Here is a 26,569-nt window from a genome sequence, read left to right as displayed (position 1 = left end):
CTGCTGTAAGTTTTCGAAGAGTATGTTCATCATCTGATAATACTGGTGCCAGCATGAAGTCAAGGTTAACAGATAACTAATTACTTTTATTTCGTCAAAATCTTTAGATTACGTATAATAAATTCATAATATCGCTACCTATTCAAATCAAAACAAGTATTAGGTACTTCATGTACTAGTATATAAATTCATCAACACACAAGTAAATGATTTTTAAATATATTCAGAGCCAAAAAATCTTTGTGCATTTAAAAAAAATGCCGATACGGATTCACTATTGCAGGAAATTGTTGAAAAAATATATAGGTATCTACTACTATCGACGAATACATTTGGCAACAACGCATGGTCTCGGTCGGAACGGCAACATCGCATATTAGAATACAAAGATAGTGGTAGAACGCGGAACGGCAACATGTTGCCGTTCCGCCACGCTACCGTTATAGTGGTAGAAAGAGAGAGACAGTGGAATCAGCAATATCTACGGATCGTGGCTGGATCAACTAAGTGTGCAAATGTAAGTATATATATATATACTTACATTTGTCTTTAATTCAAAGGAAATATAAATAATGAACGCATCACATTTAAAACAGTAATAAGTACGTACGTAATATTATCACATGGTAACAGCACGTATTATGGCAAAAATAAACATCGGCTGATTTGAAAAGATTTATTATAGTAATAATAGTAATCTCAGGACAATTCACACAGCTTCATCTAGACCCAAGTTAAGCTAGCTGAAGATTATGTTATGGGTACTAGACAACTGATATAAATACAAAGTTTTTTTTCGTAAATACATATATATTATCTATACATAGAAAACACCCAGACCGTTACAAACAATCATACTCATGAATACAAATGTTTGCAGCGTCCGAGGAATCGAACCCTCGACCACCAAGCAGGAATCAAAGCGGTGTGCTAGATAAATCGCTAGACTACCGACAACTAGCTGTACACGCGACTTCGTCCGCGTGGAATTTAACTTCTTATATTTTAGAAAAATAAAGTTAAATTCAACACGGACGAAATCCCGTGTACAGCTAGTCATCAATAAAAAAACACGTAGGTATCTCTAATATATTATACACTAGCTGTTCCCGCGACTTCGTCCACGTGGTTTTTAACTTTATTTTTCTAAAATAAAAGTAGCCTAAGTTACTCCTTATTACATCAGCTACCTGCCAAAAAAAGTCCCGTCAAAATCGGTCCAGCCATTTCAGAGATTAGCCGGAACAAACAGACAGACAGACAAAAATTGTAAAATATTTTATTTTGGTGTATGTACCGTATTTATATTCATATGCAAGTAGTAAAAAACGGTTATTTCAATATTACAAACAACAGGCTTCAACATTCTCAAGTACCATAAAAAAGATGTTTTTATTAAAAACAAGGTGTTCCCGCGACTTCGTCCGCGTGGAATTTAACTTTATTTTTCTAAAATAAAAGTAACCTAAGTTACTCCTTATAAATCAGCTACCTGCCAAAAAAAAGTACCGTCAAAATCGGTCCAGCCATTTCAGAGATTAGCCGGAACAAACAGACAGACAGACTAAAATTATAAAAATAGTTATTTTGGTATATGTACCTTATATATATTCATATGCATGTAGTAAAAAACGGTTTTTTCAATATTACAAACAGACACTCCAATTTTTATTAAATGTATAGATGTATAGATTATTATTTATTTATTTATTTATTTATTCATCCAAAATAATACAAATTGTGTAGGATAACGTAATAGTAACATTACAGTAAAATTTTGTCAATAACATAATAGCAACTTAAACATTAAATCTCGGTATATCTATAGACTAGCTGGCCCCAGCGACTTCGTCCGCGTGAAATTTTATTTTATTTTTCTAAAATAACAGTAGCGTAAGTTACTCCTTATTACATCAGCTACTTGCCAAAAAAAGTCCCGTCAAAATCGGTCCAGCTATTTCAGAGATTAGCCGGAACAAACAGACAGACAGACAGACTGTACTATGCTATACTATGTATTGATTGATATACCTAAAATAAATATAATATCTGAGGTTTGAACAAAAACTCAAAGGGTAATTTATTTTGAAAAAGTATTTTGAAAATACCTATTTTGCTTTTAGTGTTATAGTACTTTAACTGTTATGTTTTAAGTAACAATGTTTAATTATAATTAATACTACTGCACCAACACTCCGATCGTGCAAAAAAATTTGCTGTTTCATTATTTTTTAGTTCAATTAGTGGTCTACCTAAGTCCTGGGCTAAGGGGGGAGAGTCATGACGCCCCCATGACTCCCATGACCTCCATGACGCTCCCCCCTGGATCCGCCGTTGCGTCTTCTCTTTATTCGCTCAGTAACTTTGTTACAAAAGAAAAGATTCCCGTCCAAAAAATAATAAGTATTGAGGTTTGATCTGGAGTCACGTTACTCCAGACTGATTTCTATAAATATTTAGATTAGGTAGACTATTATTTTTGAAATACTAGCTAGACATTATTAAGTTACTGTAGCCATAATGTAGTAGCCCAAACGTGCCAATGAGGAAGCCCTTGGCAAATGCTGCACCCTGATTGGCCCGTTTGAATTGGATCAAGAACTGCTCGTATGCCAAAAAGGTGGATTTGTATAAAATCGTGTATAAATCGCTTAATTATTATTATTACTCGTCGTGACAGTTGTGGCTCAAAACGGATCAACATTTATATATGGTCATCTGGCATTAGATCAACAAAAGGCCTCCGGATCAACAAGTGAAAAAGGATCAACAAAAAACTACCTATACGGCACGTCTGAGCCACAAAGTGCCCAAGGGGATATTTATATATATATATATATATATATATTGTTCTGAGTTCATACATACTTATTTAATGTGTAAATATGTATATATATATAGTATATACTGAAGTTATTGTGTATATCTTTTCGTAAATACCTACCAACATAATATACATAAAAACTATCAGATATCCAGACCAATACAAATCCCGATATACATGTATACAAATGATAATATTGTTGCGGTCTGTACCAACTTGTAAAAAGCGAAATGGAAGTATGCGATTGTAATTTAGTCCCGAGCACATATCAGAGATTTCTCATTGTTCCTTAAAGTATATTAATCTATGTTTTAGAAAGTAAACTAGGACGTGAGATAAAACAGAACAACATAGAAAAATATGTGTACACACTAGGCAGTCAAAAGAACGGATCCAGTTTGACGTGCATGTACAAAATTCATGGAAAATCAATTGCCAACATCACGATTCAATTTTTAATAAAAGGTAAGCCGTAACTTTGTTTCGTAAGTATTGACAAAATTTTAGTAACGTAGTTGTGACGTGTCCTATTGTCATCACAAAAGTGCACTGAACATCCCTGCAACAACTTATTAAATACATTAAAACATGTAAGTTTTTTATTTTATTAATTTAATAAATTGAGTAGTTTGTGCGTAACAATTACAGATGAAAATATTTCTTATTAGCTGTGTCCGAGGTTTCAACCGCGTTAAATTTCAATATTTTTATAAAAATTCTTATTTTTATAAAAATATTGAATTTCAATAAAAAATATATTTACTGTATAATTATATATATAGTAAATATATATTTTATTGAAATATTATTATATATAGAATTATACATAACTATATGTTATTCTGATGCATGAGCCATATTACTGTAAAGTTTCATCAAAATCCGTTTAGTCATTTTTGCGTGAAAGAATAACAAACATCCATACATCCATAATCAGAAACTTTCGCGTTTATAATATTAATTAAGATTCCATATTTTTCAGGCGGGAATTATCAGTAGTCGGTATTGAGTTATTGAACTCACTTTTTATATTAAAGAAATAAAAATATTCGTTAACGTACCTTAATATCGTACCGAAAATTCAAATCCCCCAAATAAAATGTATTTTTAAACAACCACCTCCTACATCTACGCCACTCCCAATAATTAATAAACCAATAAACACGTCATGATAAGCGCAATGACCTGGCTGACTTTATACACACATTATCATTTTCCAATGGGTACAGAATACCTGTAGCATAGGCGGGAGACCATTTATTTTTTTTAGTAAATTATTTACCCTACCTACCCCTTTAGTTGTGATTTACGATAGTCTTGCATAATATACATATCATGTTGATCATTCTTTATATTTATGACTTGATTTTGTGTTGCGTTCATAAATCTGTTTCAGGGAATAGATATTAGTAGGCCCTATTTAAATTATTAAGATCATTCAAGTATATTAATATTAAAGTTCATGTTATGGAGAAGTTGTAAACATACACTTTACAGATTTTTTCGAGGTACTCATTTCTGCATCTGCTAATGAGGTAATAAACAAATTAAGCCCGACCAATATGCGAAGCGAGAGCTATACGTGGGAATACAACATTAAGATAAAAGAAAATGATGTATTAAATATATCATGTAGAGCTATTGATGGTACTTCAGCAACCAAATTATACTGGCAAAATTGCGCGACGACAACATGTAAGTGAAAGTTTTCAACAACGTCAACGAGTGACGTTTTATAATATAATAATCTTTAAAGTATATTATATAGGGGTGCTACCACGTACCACGTTCCATCTATCCATCCAGGTGGACTGTCACTTATTGTCATTCCACTTGTGTTTTTTAGGATTTAGATATTTAATCTCATTAACAATTACAAATAATTCACTTATCATATTAAGAACTAAAATATTAATTTATACAAAATTAAATATTAGTAAAACTACCTTTTGCATTTGTTACGAGTACAAATGCAAAATGTAGTTTTTTTGACAATCCTCCATATTTATGTTTTCACTAATATTTAATTAGTCAGAATTTAAAATATGACTTTACTTAGGCTGTTAGTGGTTGGCTATCTACCTACCTCGTACATACGTTATAATAGACTAGGGAATATTGAACAGGCTTAATTAGAGCTCGAAAGGAATATGACGCGTACTCCTATATATATGGAACTACTGCAATTGATGCTGATCATGAGCTTCAATTTGATAATGACATCAGTGTTGCCAGTTATATCATTAATTACTGTCAGGTTAGCCATGAAATTGTTTGCTATACCAGGTACATACATAAATATTGTTTCTTATAGACCATGACATTTCCTATATACGAACGGAAGTAAATCAGATATCTGCCTATATAAAATATCTACAGCCAACATAAAATCCACTCGATTAGATCAGCGCCCGAGTAGTGTTCACAAATCAACCCATAATACATGTTATTATGTACAAATCAGTGTAAATAATAATTTGTAATAATAAGACCTCTGTTACCTTGCTTAATATCCTTTCATATTACAGACTAGCTGTGGAATTTAACTTCATTTATCTAAAATAAAAGTATCCTAAGTTACTCCTTATTACGTCAGCTCAATCGTCAGCCAAACAAGTCCCGTCAAAATTTGTCCAGTCATTTCAGAGATTAGCCGGAACAAACAGACAGACAGACAAAAATGGTAAAAAATGACATTTTGGTGTATGTACGTATTTATATTCATATGCATGCAGTAAAAAACAGTTATTTCAATGTTACAAAGAGACACTCCAATTATATTTATTAAAAATGAATTTGAATTTTTTTAATCCTGTACTAACAGGTTTGAAAGGAATAAGAGCTGAGGTTCTTGTCAGTTCTTCTCGTTCGAAACCTCTCCGAACTGAGAGTAGATTTGACATATAAGAATCTGTAATAGATAAATAAAGATGTTTTGATTTCATTTGATTTGAGTGAATATTTATATATGTATATATTAGTGTTACTATTATTAGTATTATTCATACTGAACTTAATATTCCATCACACCAGGTTCAGTGACGACCAACAATGTTACCGGAGATCACGCACAAATCAACGCCATTGTGAACGTCCAGAACAATACTGGTAGTAAACTCACATGTGTTTATAAAGATGAAAAAAACCCACTAAACAAATTACTTAGTTACATCGATATACATTTTTGCTCTAGCTGCAAAAAAACTCAAAGTAAGATAATGGTATATATCTATATAATGAAATTCCTCAATGTGCGGTTAATTGCAAATCGACTCATCTATTTAGTTGTCTTTTCATTGTTTAATGTTACTTGTAATTCGAGATTTTTTTATCAAAAGAACTATCGAACGATTGCCCAGAAATACGTATTTTTCTTTTTTCTGTAAAAACTGTTAATTTAAACATTTCTTCGAAAAACATAGCCGATTGGGTTAGGTGTCCCCGCTTACGCTAATGACGTACTTTGCTGTGGAGGACCAGTGGAGAACGATAAGCTGAGCATGAAGTCCGGTCAATTCGACCATCGTGACAATTTCACGAGGAATTAATCTGGGCCGAATTCACTTCCACCGGTCAGGTTGACCCTGAGTATAATAGACGAGAAATTATGTAATTAAGGGAATATATGTAGACTAGCTGTTCCTGCGACTTCGTCCGCGTGGAATTTGCCTTTATTTTTCTAAAATAAAAGTAGCCTAAGTTACTCCTTATTACATGAGCTACCTGCCAAAAAAGTCCCATCAAAAACGGTCCAGCCATTTCAGAGATTAGCCGGAACAATCAGACAAAAATTGTAAAAAATGTTATTTTGGTGTATGCGTATTTATATTCATATGCATGTGGTAAAAAACTGTTATTTTAATATTACAAACTGACACTCCAATTTTATTTATATGTATAGATGTTAAGAAATTAATTAGTTCATGTAGTACTGTAATAAAAATGGAATAAGTGTATGTAGAATGAGGGAAAACGAGTAATTTTTTAAGTTTCCGGTAAAAGGTAAGGTTCATTTTATGTTTCATTTTTTGCATACATCCAACTGCCAGTCAGTCACGTTGCCCTATTTAAAAAGATGCTGTTATTAATTTCGAATTTGGAATTATTTTTAATACTGTTGCCATAAAGGAAAATATGAAAATGTATTTTTGTTCTAAACATAACTATCTTGTATATGTATAATACTGTGTATTACGCAGTATTCGTCCGGAACCCACACCACCGATTGTACGTTTTATTCACTGTAAGCGACTAGCGAGTACATTAGGTATAAAATGTATGGTTAGTAATCAGTTGGACTGGACTTTCCTGTTCATCATCATAATATTATTAGTTTTCCCTATAATATACGCTTTGTTAGTCTCGTTCGCGATCTATATATACATGTTTATAATGAGTGGAACGTCCATATTGTGGTGTTTATTGTTTCTAATAATGATACAACAGAGTATTATGGAAACTTCTGATAATAGTGAGTTTGACCTAAATACATACTCTTTAATTCAGTATTATCCAAGTCGATATAATAAAAGCTTGTTTAGTTTGTTATTCTTTCACGTTCTATCGGTCGAACCGATCCTGATGAAAATTGGCATATTATAATTATACAGCTGCTGGTTTAGAGATGGTGACTAACTACCTTTAATTCCGAGTAACCAATCAAATGGTCCTGACAACGAAGTTCCAGAATAAAACTAGTTAAAATAGTAATAAAATATCTGTATATTTTTAAACAATTCCAACGTATTAAAATATGTCGTAAACAAATGTTGAAATTTAACATACGAGTAAGTACATACCTCGTTTGATGACTTCGTTTACAGTGCAGCAAACACATATATGTCATAATAAGTAGGTGTCGGGTTATTATTGAATTGGTATTGGTACTTTATTAAAGTTTTAGCACGAGTCTCATACTATTTGTACTAATAAATATAAAAGAGTAGTACTTAGTCATATCATATGGACGACCACTTTCACTTACATAAGGCACCACTTTGCTCACCGCCAGTAACGTAGATATCCCTCCTCTATATCAACTTTGATCACGATACATTTTTTAGATTTTCACATGATCGTAAACGGTACATCACATTCTGAAGATTTTGATTACGACTACAATGAAGGGGACATAGTGAATGTAACATGCACTGTACATGATGATCCTGATTGTCTATATTACGTTGAGATAATTGAAGTACTTAATAAGGGTAAGTACCTACAGTAAACACATAACAATCACTTATTGTGGTGTTTTATCACTTTCTTTAAAATTAAACCCATAATAATAATCATACCTAAGGACAATACACATATCGCTATCTAATCGCAAAGTAAACAGAGCTTGTGTTATAAGTATTAGACAACTGATATTTTTTTTTTGTAAATACATACACATTATACATAAAATACGCAGATCAATTCAAACAATCATACTAATGATTACAAACGATTGTACCGTGCGAGGAATCGGGCCCGCGACCATCGGACGTAAAGCGGTGTGCTAAACCGCTAGACCACCGAGGTCGTCAATAAATAAATAGGAGTAAAAACATTTCAATGGCAAACATTGGGGCATAAGACTTTTGGCGTTTAAAATTTTTATAACAGACTTTGTAAGGAGTCGTCTGTGTCGTCGTACCTCGGACTCGCCTGTTTCTGTCGCCAAACAGCTTCATTTGTAAGCTATGTAAAGTTAGAGATAAAGCGAAAGTATATAATATAAAAGTATAATATGATATATAAGACCTCCGGACAGAAACGCCGATTGAGTAGTATCATGGGCGTGACATGATAACGTGATGTTCGTGGTGCTGTTCATTTACAAAGGAGACAGTTACCACTTACCTGATACGTGGTAACCGACACCCATATAATGGTCAACTTGTTTAACATTCCAAATAAATAAGAAAAATACATATGTGTAGAAATAATTGTATATTAGTCACAATAATTAAAAAAATTAAAAAGAAACTCATTTTATATATTAAATTAATATTAAAATGTATCTAACTGTTGATTGATTAAAGTTTCGGTATCATTATAAAGTTGTACGAAATCCTGTTTAGTTAATAAAATTGATTTTTATTTCCCTTCTCTATTTACGGCTCAAATAAGCGGACAGGATGTTTTTACTTGACCTATGGGATAATAGACGCTAACATATTTAATTGTATTTTTCACAGTGATATACGGAGAAAACAAAACTAAAATAAGTCGAAGCTTGACATTAAGTAAAGACTACCATGGGAGCACTATTGAATGCAAACAAGTAGACCATGACAAAATAAATAATTTGAAGGAGAAGACGCTGACTATGAAACTACATAATAAAATGAGTAAGTGAACATCATTCATGTTGTCAACATCACACCCTCTTAACAACATACATCAGGTGAAAGTCGTCGTCTAGTACTTGGACTTAGAAGGCATGACTTATGAGGCACTAATGACCCTATTGTTCGCAATGTACTCGTACCAATGTGAGGTCGACCTCCACGCGCTCACTGCGGAATCCTTTGTGGTGAATTACTGCTGATTATGCCTCATTGGGTTAACTGGCCTGACTTCATCCTCCTATTTATACTGTACGTACTTTATTAAAGTTTTAGCACGGATCTCATACTATTTGTACTAATACGAGTAAAACCTCTATGTCGCTCGAGGATAATGGACCATTCTAACTGTGAAGTGATTTTTGTGTTCAAATATACAAAAATACAAATCTCTCCTCTTTATGATATTAATGTAGATTTTTAGAAATCTACATATTTAGATAAAAGAGTAGTACAGGACACAACTTTACTTTTTTACACAACTTTGAATACGACACATTTTTTAGATTTTGGTATGTTCGTAAACGGTACATCACATTATGAAGATTTTGATTACGACTACAATGAAGGGGACATAGTGAATGTAACATGCACTGTACATGACGATACTGATAACCCATTAGACGTTGAGATGATTGAAGAACTTCATAACAGTAAGTACATACAGTAAACACATAACAAACACCTATTGTGGTGTTTTATCACTTACTTTAAAATTAAGCCAATAATAATAATAATAATTATACCTAAGGACAACACACAGCGCTATCTAATCGCAAAGTAAACAGAGCTTGTGTTATATGTATTAGATAACTGATATATTTTTTTGTAAATACATACACATTATACATAAAAATACACAAATCAATTCAAACAATCATACTCATGAAGACAAATGTTTGTACCGTGTGAGGAATCGAACCCGCGTACATCGGACGTAAAGCGGTGTGCTAAACCGCTTGTAGCCGACGTGCCTCGCGACTGCGAACCGGACCTGTAAAATAAAAACTAAAATATTAATAAAAATAAAAACACATAAAACATATAGAAATAACCATAATGTATATATAAATCCATACTTACCTTTTACTATATATATGTATAAATTGATGCTTCACTGGTAAAATATATTGTTCGTTTGTAGGGTGTATCTGTAAAACTTAATGTTACATACCTGTATACCTACTTATTTGGTAATTAAATTGATCCCACCGCTTGTGCGTAAATAGCGACACATATAGCAGTTATCACTTCCCTCGCACCGCACGCGAACGCGTCCACTATCCTCACGCTATATATGCGCAAGCGACACGGACAGCTGTAAACTTCTATCGATTTTCATTACTGAATATTTCACCACTCCACGCTTAACTGTATCGGCTACACCGCTAGACCACCGAGGTCGTCTATAAATAAATAAGAGTAAAAACATTTCAATGGCAAACATTGGGGTATTAGACTTGGCGTTTTAAATTTTTATAGCAGACTTTGTAAGGAGTAGTCGTCTGTGTGGGTACCTCGGACTCGCCTGTTTCTGTCACCAAACAGCTTCATTTGTAAGCTATGTAAAGTTAGAGATAAAGCGAAAGTATAGAATATAAAAGCATAGTATATAAGACCTCCGGACGGAAACGCCGATTGAGTAGTATCATGGGCGTGACATGATAACGTGATGTTCGTGGTGCTGTTCATTTACAAAGGAGACAGTTACCACTTACCTGATACGTGGTAACCGGCACTCATATAATGGTCAACTTGTTTAACATTCCAAATAACTAAAAAAAAATTACATATAGAAACAATTATCGTATATTGGTGACAAGAATGAAAAAGAAACTCTTTTTACTAATTTTTCATATTAATTTAAAATTCAAATTTATCTAACTATTGATTGTTAATTATTTTTCTTGATCTATAAGATAACAGACGCTAATATATTTAATTGTATTTTTACAGAGACATACGCAGACAATAAAACTAAAATAATTGATTGTGTTTTTCACAGCGACACAAGCATATAGGAACTCTACAATAAGTCGAAGCTTGACATTAAGTAAACGCCATGATGAGACCACTATTCAATGCAAGCAAGTAGACCATGACAATGAGAACCCAATGTTTCAGAAGACGCTGACTATGAAACTACATAGTAATAATAATAATAAAATGAGTAAGTAAACATCATTAATGTTGTCAACATTACACCCTCTTAACAACATACATCAGGTGAAAGTCGTCGTCTAGTACTTGAACTTAAAAGGCTATAATGAGGCAATAATGGCGCTATTGTTCGCATGTACCATGTCAGATCGACCTCCACGCGCTCACTGCGGAATCCTTTGTTCATCACAAAGGATTCCGCAGTGAGCGCGTGGAGGTACTACTGATGAATTTGCCTCGATTGGACTAACTGACTTTACTTCATCCTCCTATCTACATATATTGTATGTATTCCACAGGGGCGCAACTAGCGCTTTACCGTCCATTAAAAGGAATACCAAACCTGTGTGATAATTTTTAGTGTCAAATGGGTACCACACTTTAAGACACTGTACACTAGGCTTGTTTCCTCTAAGAATAAATCGGCTGGCATAGGGTTTCTAACGATTAATCATGGTATATAGTAACAAAAAAAACACTTTTTTCATTAAAATAATTAAGGATTAATATTTACGGAAAATAAAATCCGCAAAATTGGCCATTTAATCACGTGACATTCGTTAGAACACCAATCAGTAAGCCTAACGTCACGTCTCGCGAAACATCATGTTGTTGCTGTAATTAACGTATACAGTGAACAAATTATTTGATAAAGAATGTCACTTGACGTTGACTTCGTGTATAACGGAATGTAATTGGAACTCGTCAATGAATTCACGCTTCTCGGTATATCCATTGACTCACAAATAAATTGGAAATCTCTTCTTCTTCATCCTCGCCTCTTCCCGTTACTCGGGGTCGGCTTTTCTAATCCTGGGGCGCCATACATTTCGCTGGTAAGCATCGTCATTTGACAGGCCTCTTTCATGTCCCTATGGACATTTGTCAACCAGGTAGTTGGTGGCCTGCCTCGTCCTCTTTTTGTTGTAGCCATGGAAAAGCACTTTCTCACAATGTGGTTTTCAGGTTTACGCAGAATATGTCCATACCACCTAACTCTACATTCTTTAAGCTTTTCAGTAATAGGTACCACTCCGAAGCTGTCCCTTACATGCTCGTTTCGGACTTTATCTGTAAGCGTAACTCCACCTGCCCAACGAAGCATACGCATTTCAGTAGTGTGTAGCTTTTGCTCATGTACATACTTGCTTAGTAGCCCACGTTTCACTACCATATAGTAGAACTAGTCTAACTGTTGTTTTATAAACCTTGCCTTTTGTTTTTATTGGCATTTTTGGGTCGCACAACACCCCCGTGAGTTCGCGCCATTTACTCCACCCAGACGTGGTTCTATGAGTAATGTCGGCTGTAATCGTGCCATCCTCAGTAATAACAGAACTCAGGTAAATGAACTTTTTTTTTTATTGGATTGTTGGCGCTATTGTCAGATGTGTAGCACCTGTAGCACTGCGATCTACATAGATCTATTGTGCTCGCTCTTTTCAGAGTTCGCTACCTAGACCCCTCAGGGACAAGAATTGAAGGATATTCTTAGGAGCGATCGTTTTTATCTCCTCGGGAAAGAGTGTAAACTTTCCAAAGGAGATATTTCGTTTATGCATGAGTGGGCTACATCCACATAGGATGTGAAGCGGCGTTTCCTCTTCAGTTTGGCAGAATCTGCAGATACTTGTCGTGCATAGGCCTAGTTTAGCCATATGCCTGTTTAATTTGCAGTGTCCTGTGAGGGCCCTAGTCATCATGCATATGTTGTTTTTACTCAATAGCAGTAGTCTATTGGAGTATTTGGTCGAGAAGCCCGATATTAGGTCTTTTGGCATTTCTTGCCAGTGATTCAGTGCTTCTCGTTTGGTTATTAATTTCAGATGTCCCAGTTTTAGGCAACGAGGCACACCACAGAAGGGTTCGGGCCCAGTTGGACGGTTTTTGCCCCTAACTTTGCCAGATGGTCGGCATTCTCATTGCCTTCAATATTTGAATGCCCGGGGACCCATCTCAGTATAATATTATTTCTGCTTCCTACTTCATTTAGTAGCAGGATACAGTTTCTAATAAGTTTAGAACGGATTTCGTACGAGTTAAGTGCTAGTAGAGCAGCTTGGCTGTCCGAATAAATGTATATGTTCTGATTGATGTAGTTGCGGCTTAGGATTACTTCCAGACATCTAATTAAGGCGTAAGTCTCTGCCTGAAAGATTGAGGCGTATTTTCCTAAGCCAAAATCTGCAACTATATAGAGTTGCAAATTTTGGGTTTTACACCGCATATTCCACATCCTACATCATCTCCTATTTTGGACCCGTCTGTAAACCAGACTAGGTCATGCTCTGAGTGAGTCCGGTGTATGGTTATTTTGCCATTCGTCTCTTCCAGATATTTCGATTTTGTAATATTGTACAAAGTTACACTCTGGTGCCATGTTGTCTTCAGGCATTCCCAGAATAGGATCACTCATTCTTGTATCGTTTTTATGGCCAGGGAATGCCAAGATATCCTCCTTTGGGAACTTATTCTGAGCATATTGGCTTTCGCCTTTTCCTTTATAAATAAAGGAAGGGGCGTCAAGTCCAATAATGCGTCTAGAGCTGCTCCCGGCGTGGTGCTCATGGCTCCTGTAATAATCAGACGAGCAATTCTCTGTAGGCTGTTTAGCTTGGTGGCAGCTGTGGATTGGAGGGTTTTCCGCCACCAGATTGCGCAGGCTCTTTTAGTGCTCTTTGGATGCGGTCTGATATTGTTGTTGCACAGAACCCTCTGAGAGCTGGTCTACCGTTAGTAGCCACAGCAGTGGCGATAAAACGCCTCCTTGAGGGCATCCTTTGGTAGGTCGGATTTCTAACGTACTGTTATGAAGAGTAGTTTTAATGGTTCGATTTGAGAGCATTGCTTTGATCCATTGAGTGGTGGTTTCATCCACTTTCTTGCGGATGAGTCCCTGTGAGATGGTCTCTATGGGCGTGTTATCAAAAGCACTCTCAATATCGAGAAATGTACATAGAGCTATTTGTTTGTCCTCAAAGGCCTTCTCGATCTTGTCGGTGAGTTCGAGCAAGGCGGTCTCTGTGGAATGTCCCTTGCGGTAGGCATGTTGATTCCTGTGCAGGGGAGCATTTTCAAGGATTGTAGCTCTAATGTATTGGTCCAGAACCTTTTCCATGGTTTTTATTATGAAAGAGGTTAGGCTTATAGGTCTGTGAGACTTTGGCTGCGAGTAGTCACTTCGACCGGTTTTCGGTACGTAGGTAACTTTGACCTTCGTTAATGGTTCTGGTATAAAACCCCAGGCAAAGCTGGCTCTAAATATTCTTACCAGATAGGGAGATAGGATGTCAAGCCCTTGTTGTAACAGGGCCGGGAAAATTCCATCTTCTCCCGATGATTTATATGGCTTGAAAGATTTTATAGCCCATATAATTTGTTTTGGTCGAAAAATCCTCGCAGCTCTGTTCCACGCCTCATGGTTGGGCTTTTGTAGATGTGAGCTTGGAGGGTTCTCCTTATCTCTTGAGATATGAACCGAATCAGGGAAGTGGGTTGTAGATAGCAGCTGTAGAGTTTCTTCCTCTGATGTCGTATAGGTACCATTGGGCCTTTTCATAAGTCCAATTTGGTTATTTGGCGCCTTGGCAAGCATTTTGTGTAATCTGGATCCTTGGGGAGTCTGAGTGATAACTCAGACTCCCCAAGGATCGTCATGAGCATCATGGCGTGCTTTCTGCGAGGAGATATCCTCGCAGAAAGCACGCCATGCTTTCTGCGAGGAGATATCCTCGCAGAAAGCACGCCATGATGCTCTTTGGGCTTTACTATATTGGGCCCATTCGGAAGGTCCCTTTTTAGCCCTGTTGGATAATTTGCGAGTTTTCTTCCTCAGCTTTTCTAGACTCTCTCTCTCTCTCTGTTTTACATTTGGCGGTTTTGGTTTTGATGGGACAGTTGTTCTGGTAGGCACTTATTATCCATTTAGAAGTATGTCCACAGCGAGTTCTAGTTCTAGAGGAGATTTGATACTCTTCGGAAGTTCCGCAATTAGGCTTGTAAGACTGTCTCTATATTTAGGCCAATCTGTAGCCTTTGGGTTTCTGTAGAGTATGGGGTTTGAGTCTGTTGCAGCCTCAATTGTGAATCTGATGTGCTTGTGATCAGACATGGAGTTCTCATTGCTGACATGCCAATGAGTGATATATTCGGCCAGTTTGTCGGTCGCGAGTGTTATATCTAGTACCTCTTGTCTTGTAGCAGTGACGAACGTCGGTGTGCACCCTGTATTTAGGATTTGAAGACAGTTGGTTAGTATAAAATCATGAAGTGACTTACCTCTGGTGTTGATGTTAGAGCTTCCCCAATTTGTGTGATGGGCGTTTGCATCGCAGCCCACGAGGAGTTCGGCCATGTGCTTACGGGCGTATTCCACCACAGGCTGTAGGCCGGTTGTCGGGTCTTTGATGATTTTGTTGTTTTCATCATGTCCAGGTAAGTATGCAGAGCAGACCAGTACTTTTGACCCTGTGCATCCAGGGAAATTGACGAAGGCTGTCACTAGGTCATCTGTACATAGTTCTGGAACAGTCAGAAAATCTAGTTTCTTATAAAAAAGAATGCATGCTCTAGGTTTAGTGCCAGTGGTATTAAAAAGAATATTACCTGAGGCATTGAGGCCTAAAGGCGTGGGTTTGTTGAGCCATGGCTCTTGTATCAGAGCAAGGTCCAGGTCGTTTTTGCGGAAGAGGTTTTCTATGACCGCTGTTGCTGCCATAGCATGATGTAAGTTGACCTGGACAATGTTGGCTCTGATACATTTCTTGCGTGTGGGCGTGTTAGCAGCTTCCTTTCGCCTTCCCTGTGGCACGTGGGCGTCCCTTTGGGTTGCGATTGGATACTGTGGCGCTCCTGCCGCGATCTTTCCGTCCCGTCTTGAAACTGGGGATCCTCATCTGCGAGGTCCCCTTTGGCTGGGGAAAGCTGCCTCTGGCGGGTTTAGCGCTGGTGTCTACGCCCTTCGCCGCTTCGGATGGTGTGGGTATTTCTGTGGCAGATCTTCCATTACCGTCCGAAGTAGGCTGCTGTGTAGGAACAGGACCTTTTTAAAGTCCTGTGTTTTGAGGAAATCAACCGAAGGCTCGTCCAGAGATACGGTCAGGACTGTACCGTTCTCTTCAGCCTTACGGTTGAGTATTTTCCACAGTTCGGAATTTAGGCAGTAATTTTGGGACTTCAGCATTCTGAATGCCTCATCGACCGACCTTGTCTCCGAACTGGGTATGAAGGCCATTCCAATGGCTGGTTTGGGCATCGATCTCTCGTCCAACACAGAGAGTTCTGCGTCGGCCCAGGGTTTTAGGGAGGGCGTTATGCTCTCCAGCCATATTTTGGTCGGCTCATTCTGGCAGGTGATTAGCAGCCAACTAGGTTGAAACTGCAACCTACAAATCGAGGGCCCTTCCCAGCTTCCGTGATCTTGTCAACTTCCCGGAGAACTGAGGAGCGCACCATGCTCTTCATTTCGTCCGTCATTGGGGCCGTGTGTCAGATCCCCACTCGGAATGATTTGAGAGCGCCCTTATAGGTTGCAGTTTCCTCCTTTGCGTTTACGTTCGTCCCTGTAGTCGTTACGCGCTGCTTGGGTGCAGGCGTTCGCAACTAGTGGGCCGTATTCGTAGAACGCTTGGTTGAGCTACTAGTGACACTTGTTGGTGCAAACACCATTGGGCTTGAAGAGCCTCCTGGTGTCGCAAGTGCCTGGTATGTGACTCTAGGTGTCTGAGGTACAGTAGGCGCTGGTGACTTTGCAGTCTCCGCTGCCTGGGTACCTTTCCCGGTGAGCGTCGGCTGCGCCACGCGAGGCGCTTTGTGCGTATGCTCCTTTGGGGATACCTCCTCTGACCGTGGGCGCTTGATGGATCTTACCTCTGAGGGCTGGTCTCGCATTGGCTTCCGGCAGAGTTCTAAGGCTTCATCAGCCTTGATGTTGGCGGCTATTAACAGTTTTAGGCGTTTCCGCGCTGCTCCTGTTAACCTCCTTCGTTTTGGTTTTGGTTTTGAGTCCTTTTTGGGCGTTAGACCTAGGTCATCCGTCCCTGTAGGCTCAACAGCCATCTCCAAACAGTTTCCGTCATCGGATGAAAGTTCTTGGCGTTCATTATCGTCCAAGGTACTTCCTTCAAGCAGTTTCTCAATGTCATCGATGATGTCCATATTGTGAGAATATCCCACCCTCCTCGGAGTCCGCAAATGGGGATGCCGCAATGGCACCAGGATCTTCTCGAGTGGATCTAGGAGCAGAAAGGTGGCGTCTTTGAACGACATCGGGAGTTCGGACAACTGCGGCAAGAGAACTTCCACAGTGCCTTACCCCGTCAGCATGGCCGACTACCTTCTCCGAAGAGACCTTCCCACTCCTCGCCGTGCTCCTGTGGCGGTAAAGCACTGGACCATTTCCCGAGCAGTGGCTGGCTGCTCGGGCGACCGTTTCGCCAGAAATATGGGCCAAAGGAGGCGTGTTGTCGCTCGGAAGTAACTGCTCCGACCTCCGATTGACTCAACCTCCCAGGATCCCGTCTTCCCCGCTTACGGCGCTCAACTGCGCAGGCCTTAGCGCAGGTAGGTGCAGGAAGCTATTTAAATTTAATAGTATATAGGTAAATATATATAAGTTGGCTATAATTAGTTCTGGTGCTTGCCAGGCACATTTTATTTATAAATACACTATTGATACAATATATATACATATGTGCTGCAGACTCACCTACTAGGTGCAGCTGATTGAAATAAATATGATAGTTTGAAAGAGAAGAAGGATATATTAATATAAATATGACACTACTTGTAAGTTATTTTATAATATACATACATATACTGTATACAAAGACCCTCGCTCTTTATCCGGGCTTGGGACCGGCAACTTTGGAGGAGCGGATTTTGTGGTCCTCTCCAGCCGAAAGCAGGCTAGGTAAAAACTTACTTACTCTTGGTAGGATTTCTCCGTCCACCTTCAGTTCAGTGTTTATTGTACCAGATTTGTCGGGGCCGAAGTTCAACACCATATACTCCGTCTTAGTTCTACTAATGCGCAATAAATAAAAATAAATTGGAAATCTCATATCAAGAAAATAAAAAGTAAAGTGTCTAGGTTTGTATATGCATTTCGGGAAGTTAAAAGAACCACCAACTTGTTTGCAAGTTGGTGGTTCTTTTAACGCTCTCACCACTTATTATGCATATGCATACGCATGGTTGAGTTACAGGATTATAATGTGGGGAAACAGTACCGATGCATCTACCCTTTTTACTTAACAAAAGAAACTAATTAAGACTACTAGTAAATATTGCAAATTGTAAAAGCTGTAAACCATATTTTCAAAAACATAATATTCTTACTTCTTACTTTATATTCTAGAAACCAGTAAATTCGTCCGGAAATACCCCAATTTCTATAAAACAAGCGAAGAAAGGTGTGAAAAATATAATTTCACACATAGGCTACTTCTTCCATCCTCCACGTTAGCACTATGTACATTCAGTGGTCCTCTGGTGTCATCCATAAATATATATAATCACTTACCACTTTCTTTAAAAGAGGAAAAAAATTATAAATTTATTATAAGAAATATCAAGATATTATTGGTTAAAAAATGTTATTATACAATTTTAATTATTACTATTATTATTATTTATCCAATACTATATTTATTTATTTATTTATTTAAACTCTTTATTGCACCAGACAAAGAAAACACACAAAATGATATAATACATAAACTGATACAAAAGGCGGTCTTATCGCTAAGCAATCTCTTCCAGACTACCAGTAGAGAAAGTAACATTAAGATAAGAAAATAGTAGGTGGTGCACGTAATGAACATAAATATACATTTGTACATAAATATATCTATTAACATATATAATAAAGTATAAACATACGTAAACATACATATACTTAATAATGCACATATCTTCAGAAAATATGAAGGGAACTATGAGACAAAGAGGACAATATGAACTTAAAGGGAAAGAAAGTGGGATTTGACAGAGACTTTGAAACTAGCAAGTGACTGAATGCTCCGAATGCAAGGGGGGAGTGCGTTCCATAACCTGACAGCCTGGACAGAAAAGGATTTAGAATAGAAGGAAGTGGAATGAGAGGGATATCTGAGAAGGAGGTTGTTAACATTACGCGACGGATAGCTACTGTTCTCACTGAGAAATGTGAAACTGTCTTTTAGATAATCAGGAGTGTGGGGGTTAAAGAGAATGCTGTAAAGGAGTGATAGGATGTGTAAGTTGCGACGAAGACGGATAGGGAGCCACTTGAGTTGAGTACGATAATGGGAAATGTGATTATATTTGCGCAGACCAAATATGAAACGTATACATAAATTTTGAAGTCGCTCAAGTTTATTTAGTTGCTCTTCAGTGAGATCTAAATAGCAGGAGTCTGCGTAATCGAGGATAGGAAGTATATAATTAATTGTATAAATAATAACTCGTCCTCCTCTCTTCTCTACCGCTTGCTGTGCCCAACATGGTCCATAATTAACCTACTTTGAAATATATCTATCTATCTATCTACTGTAAAATTATGGAATGCAAAGCTTACATAAATAAATTAATTAATTAATTAATTAATTAATGTTTGGATGGTTGGATGGATGGACGGATGGACGGATGGACGGACGGACGGGCGGACGAACGAATGAATCAATGAATAAATGAATGAATTATTCATTTTCAGCAATAATTGTTAGATCAATACTGTGTATTTTAAATTTAATCTTGAATAACAGGTATATTTCGCCATGCAATCAAGTTCCACCGAAGCAAATAGCAGTAATTTGCCCAAAATTGACGCCATTATGCTAGGCAAATTTTTCGTGGCAAACGCCGATGTTTGCTCATCAGAATTTCGAAATGTTAAAACTTCTCTGTATTTTTTGCGTAAATATATACATATTATATATAGAAAACACCCTGACCAACATAAACAATCATCATCACAATATTCGCGACGTGCGAGGAAACGAACCCGCGACCTTCGGAAGTAAGGCGGTGTGCTAAACGACCAGACCATCGAGGCCGTCAAATCAACTTTTTGTATTGTTTTAGTTGCCAAACGATATGATTAATAATATGATACTCCTACGTGGGTAACTCAGAAAGTGTTGCGACACTAAGAAACATGTTCTATAGGTAAATATATTTTTATTACATCTTTTCAAAGTACTCTCCACCAGCCTCAATATAAAGTTTCATGCGTCTGAACCAGTTTTCGAAACACTTTTTCCAGTCTGCCGCAGACACCTCGTTTACAGCCTTTTATTTACAGCCTGCTCGAACGCTGAGACCGCATCATCCGGCGACGAAAATTGTATCCAAGGAGGCAAGATCTTCCTTGCTATTTCTGACCACTTTTTACGTATTTGCTTAATGTTAGGAACGTATATGAATAGTTTATTCGGTGTTTTTATCGTTGTACTTTTACATTAAGGAACTGCATAGTATTTAAAATAAAAGGGATTCATTATTTCTTAATAAAAATAATTGACTGTCATAAACAAAGACGAATGTTTCGCGAGGCGTGACGTCATACAAGACGCCATGATAGTCTTGGCCTTTTTCGATGTCAATTTTGAGTTCATGCCTAAAAACGCAAAATAAGTAGGTAACTACTTATTTGAAAAAGGTTTATTTTTCTTCAATGGTTTATTTTTCTTAATATATATATTTTTGGGGTAAAATACATACCAAGCTATATTTTTAAACTCATTTCCAAATTTTGTCAACTAGCTTATTACCCTTAACTACAGTGGTTTAGAATGTTCTCGTTGTAGCTGTTGCGGTAAAATATTTTTTTATGTAAATCGAATCGCAAACAATATGGCTAATAAATATTGTTTAGGAAATCGGTAATCATTAGAGAGATTCCTAAAATACAGCTGCGGTTGAGTAACGAAGTGACGTGAAAATTTATTGCATTGCATTAAACAGCACTATATGTCACCTCACATTAATATCGGGCTTGGCAACTGTCTAACTCTACTAACATTATAAACTTAGATACTAAGAGTGAAAGTTTGTATGTTCATTACTCAATTACGCTTAAACGACTAGACAGATTCTAATTTTACTTTGGTACACATATAATCATATATAACCTAAAGCTCACTTGTAACCCGAGCACAGCAATTCCCAATGGTACAGACTTGGGGATAAAATTTTACAAAATTCTAAGATTTTAACATATGTGCTGGAATTTAGTGTACGTAGTATGTTTTCATTTTTTTTTTTCGATAATAAGCTAGTTTACGAAGTTTTAGACTTCATCAGGAAATGTACTTCAGGGACTCGCGCCAGTGTGAGGCGGGACATAGTAATTAAGACTCTCATTCTAGCTCTCAGGTCACTAAATAAATATTTCTTAACGTCGGCATTAATTGATCAATACTTCGACAGATGCCCAGAGGCCCAAGACAGATAACAATTCGCATATGCAGAAGACCACTGATGATGATACAGGAGGAAATGGTATGAATTACATTACATAGTCTACTCAGAACCGTTTGTATTTACAAACTACCCAAACAAATAAATAATTGCAAATTTGTTTGGGTTAATTAGCTTCCAAGTTCCTTTACGTCAAATCTTGCGACTGTAAGTTATACTGAACGCTGAAATGTTGTTTACACGTTTATTTTTGGAGGACAGAACATTGTCAGGTACGTAACATTAAATCTAATATGGTGGGAGGAAGGGGATTGTTAGTTAGTAGATGTGGACTAATAACCACATTGCTAGCAATACACTATGTCAGGTGTACCTCCACACGGTTCCTCTTGGAAACCATCGTGATAAATTCCTGCGATGGGCTAACTAACCTGACCTCATATTCATCTTATGATCCTCCACTGCAGGTGCACCATTTCATTATCATCCATAAAAAAAAAACAAGCATCACCCTTATAATCCATATGAAAAAAAAACATCTAATAATGCAAATGTTCCAAGATGGTGAATACGAAAAATAAAATTATATAATCAAATCCTGTAAAGCGGACTCGAAAAGCTTACTTTTAGAAATGTTATTAAGAGGACGATATGGGATACAAGGGGGTTTGATACCATAACGTAGCGAAGGTACTTTTGGAAATATACCGTCGAATGGACAACTTGCAAACCCTCTCCATTTTGAAGTCAGTCAAAAAATACTTTAAGATTATATTATCTACGGTGAATGTGAATACCTACTATAATATTTTTTTGTTATAGAAGTGGAAAGACACGCTTACGGCTCGTCTGACTTCGGTAAGTAAGTGGTAGGTGGCAACAGGATGGTCTATATACATGAACAACATCGCGGACGTCACGTCATCATGTGTTGTCACTGCAAAAGACTAACGTGTAATTAAATCATTTTCATTGTTATATTAACAACCTGTCAACTGAAACACAGCTTACAAAGCAAGTTGCTTGGTCATTTGAAATAGGTCTGTCAGATGTGTCCACGCAAACGACTTTGTACAGTCTACATCGGTAAGTTACGTATTCGCCTATAATTCTTCTGTACGTGTGTTGGTCATTTCACTTCTAAACAGCCGGACTGATTTGAGTGATTGATTATAATAATATAAGAATAACTCTGGGCAACTCACACAACGCCATCTGGCCTCAATATAACCAGAACTTGTGTTATGAGTACTATACAAGTGATAAAATATTTAACACATAGCTAATGCGCAGACCTAAAATATAAATGTTTTCATTGTAGGCGAAATCAAATCCGCGACCAACCGAAGTAAAATGTGTGTCAAAATTATAGGTCACCGAGGCCGTCTATATGATGAGTTTTCATATTTCAATGGCCTCCTGGGTAGTTTAAAAATACAATTAGACCCAGTAGGTGGCGCTGATTGTTAGAGCTAAACGACGTCTGTGCATACCAGTTACGTTATAATATACTTATTTTTTTTAGTTCCGATATGGCTGTGGAGTCTGATCTGTTGCGGATGTATTATCCTCATTCTAATTTCTATAGCAATAGTGAAGGTTACAAAGAATCAGTGCCAGACAATGGTAAATAATATATCAGGCATTTTTGTTACTATTAACTTTTTTTAATAAATATCCAGCATAAATTTTAAGTTAGTGCATGGTACTAACATGTATATACACTAGCGAATACGAATCAACAGGGAGGTAATTAATATAGTTAAACGGGTTCTAACACATTGAGACAACATTGAATAATTTAATGATAAAAAAAAGGGAATTTACCTCTCCTGACGTGTCGACAGTCGCACCATGGTCATGATCTGACTAGAGTAACAGCGAATGTCAACGTTGATAGTAGCCGGCAGTTTGTTCAACTACCGTCATTAGATTGTCCCAGAAAAATCGCGACACACAGTACGGTACACGGTACACTTATTGATCTTCTTTTTTTTTTAATTTATTAATCACTATATTCCACGTTAAAACCCGTTTAACTATTATTATTATTATTATCTATGTCTACAGTAAAAACAACATATCACTTCAGTTCAGTATGCTTCGTAAGCTTGAGTTGAGGGAGGCTATCACATTATATAATATAATACGTATATTATTTCACTGTGTATCTAATACGCTTAGGGCACATCTTAAATTAAAACATATTAATTTATTTCAATTTACAGCAACAATCCAATATGGAGTATGAAAACCTTGCAGCACAACAGAATCAACCTTTTCCAAATTCTTCGAGAATCGAAGACATATATTGTAAACCAGCTGACGTGAAATCATCGTCTGAAAATGTATACGCGCAACCGTACAGACCGAACGATGTCGCAGATTTATACTCAGTACCAATACCAAAGAATAGAAGAAAGAATCCTCCCACTGAATGCCTATATGCCGAACTAAACCTACACAATAACGAAATTGCGTCAAAAAGGCCGCAAGTAAAAGAAAGCGATTACGCCTGTATAGTGCCACCTTCAACCATTAACGCTGATAAGATGCGATCGAAAAATAACGACTACTCCAATGTATTCGACAATGATCAATACGTCAACAACAAGGACACAGAATATGTGGAGCCTAGCTATTGTGAAGTGGTACGTAAAAATAATTAAACTTAATTTATATAACCTATACTGGAATTAATGAAAATACTCATGAGTGAAGATCATATTATAATAAGAGTGAATTTGAAGGTACAAAAGAAAACGAATTCGGAAGGATGAAAAAAGACATTTTTATATGTTTACTGATTATAGAGACACCTCTTAGAAGCGAAACCATTGTATGTAGTAAGATAGCCAAATAAATAACGGAATTTGATAAAACCTAACTGTCGTATAGTGGTTAAGTGTTCGCACCAAATTTAGTAGTATCACACATATCAATAATAAACTAGAATAAAATAATTTATGCTTAGTACCCAGTAGAAGGGACTTATGGCTAACTGTCGTAAATTCAGTTCTATGAAACACCAATATCTATGGTAGCCCGACGACCAATGTAGGATGCGAGAGAAAGGATGATTATGAAATCAGTTTATTTAGACCATCGTCATACGTTAGTAGCAAGTAGTGTCAGGCCCCTCTTCCCCACTGGGCACACTGGGCACGTGCATAGGGCCCTGCAATAGATGGGGGATCTAGTCTAGTCCAGTCCCTACTCCATTACCAATCGATAACCGATAGCTACTCTACTCTCCCTGAAAATCAATCTTAACAAATGCTTACCGACTATGGTCAATTTGTTCGTTTTTGTTCTTTTTTTTATAAATAGACATTTATAAAAGAAATCATTTTTGAACATTTTTAAATGTCTATTTATAAAAAAAATAAAAAAACGAGCAAGAACTTAAACCCCTCATCACACAACGACTTTTTAAAATTATTTTCACTGGTTTGTTTTGAAGGTAGGGCATCCCCATATACCTCTCTAAAGAGTCATGTTCAAAAATGACTTTGTCTATTCTAACAAAATAGTGCTTTAATATGGTCATAGGGGGTCGACCACATTATCCTAATGTGCTCAGGTCCTCTAATAGGTGAAAGACGGCCCTGAAGGCGCTAAGGTATTAACCTTAGAGTGACACTATTCAGGCAATTCAAGGCAATAATTTGGGCAACCTGACAGCCGACGCGATTGTATATCAATACAGTCGGTCAACTGTCAGGTTGCCATGCAACAAAGTTGGACAGACCTCGACTGGTTTATCTTAAAAGAGGGTGAGACTGACAACTGACCGACTAGACCGAGTGTAAGGGCAATTGTGACACACTTGAGAATACCATTTTTCTGTTGTACCTTCTTTGTTTAAGATATAAACTATTTTTTATTGTAATTAATTGTAACACCTGTATACTCTTACTTAGCTTATATTTTTAGATTTAATTAGTTTAGAGTTTTATTATATTAGTTATATATTATAATAGTATTAGTATTATATTGTTGTTAGTTTTAGTATTAGTATCGTATTGTTGTACCTATACTAGTATTTAAGAACAATGTAACTTATATCCAACATAATAAAACTATAATAGTTTGTTGTTGTTTGTTTGTTGCATTATTATCTGTTGTCGTTTGGATGAACGGCTTCAAGGTTCATAAAATTCTTAAGATGAGACTAGAATGTGATTTATAAAAAAAAAATATCAGATCAGATGAGTTATCAAAACATGCATCAGCACTAGGTTGTATTCTCATAAAACATAAACAAGTCTAGGTTGATTTATAAGTTAATGAAATAATAATAAACCTAATTACGTACCTTCTGAATGGCACCCAAGAGTTCATGTGTCCAAATCTAGCCGACACAAAAAATACTTAAGAGTGCCAATTTATATGTATATCTGACCATCTCTCTGGGGAAGGAAAAGCCGATATCAAAGCAAAAAATAATCAGTGATAATATCAACAGTTGACAACGCATCTGACTGCCCCAGTTGAGATATCAGTCGTGATGATATCCAGTATAAATAAAAACTGAGTGTGACCACATGGATTGCAAAAATAATTAAGTAACATCAGAAGCGTAGCGTGCCTTGGCGGGGCACCATATAAAAATTTGTTTAGGCCCTTACGAAGGGTAAAGATTTTCCACAAAAGAAATAAAAATTGCATAAAATTAAAAGAAATATTTATTTATCATTATTATCTGTCACTTTTTCCAAAATTTTTACAAACAATTCAAATTAGATATACCTACCTTTTTTTCGTCAAAACATATACAGTTTATATTATTTTGATCTTTAAAGATTTTAAGATTTTAATTGTTCGCAATACACCTATGAAATAGACG

At 36.7% G+C, this 26,569-nt stretch overlaps 1 protein-coding gene across 1 annotated transcript in view; it reads left to right on the top strand.

Moving 5' to 3' along the window:
- LOC131850976 (uncharacterized) overlaps nt 1–25,664 on the top strand; it is a 72,284-nt gene extending 46,620 nt beyond the window's left edge. The window contains exons 6-7 of the mRNA XM_059201398.1: nt 23,246–23,346; nt 23,949–25,664. Coding sequence (XP_059057381.1) covers nt 23,246–23,346; nt 23,949–24,389 — 542 coding nt within the window. The 3' untranslated portion in view covers nt 24,390–25,664. The remainder of the gene's footprint in view (nt 1–23,245; nt 23,347–23,948) is intronic.
- Nucleotides 25,665–26,569: the final 905 nt, after the last annotated feature.

Source organism: Achroia grisella, unplaced genomic scaffold (assembly GCF_030625045.1).
Source record: "Achroia grisella isolate CSIRO2021 unplaced genomic scaffold, CSIRO_AGI_Agris_v1 utg114, whole genome shotgun sequence".
Taxonomy (NCBI): domain Eukaryota; kingdom Metazoa; phylum Arthropoda; class Insecta; order Lepidoptera; family Pyralidae; genus Achroia; species Achroia grisella.
This window is presented reverse-complemented; position numbering and strand designations above follow the sequence as displayed.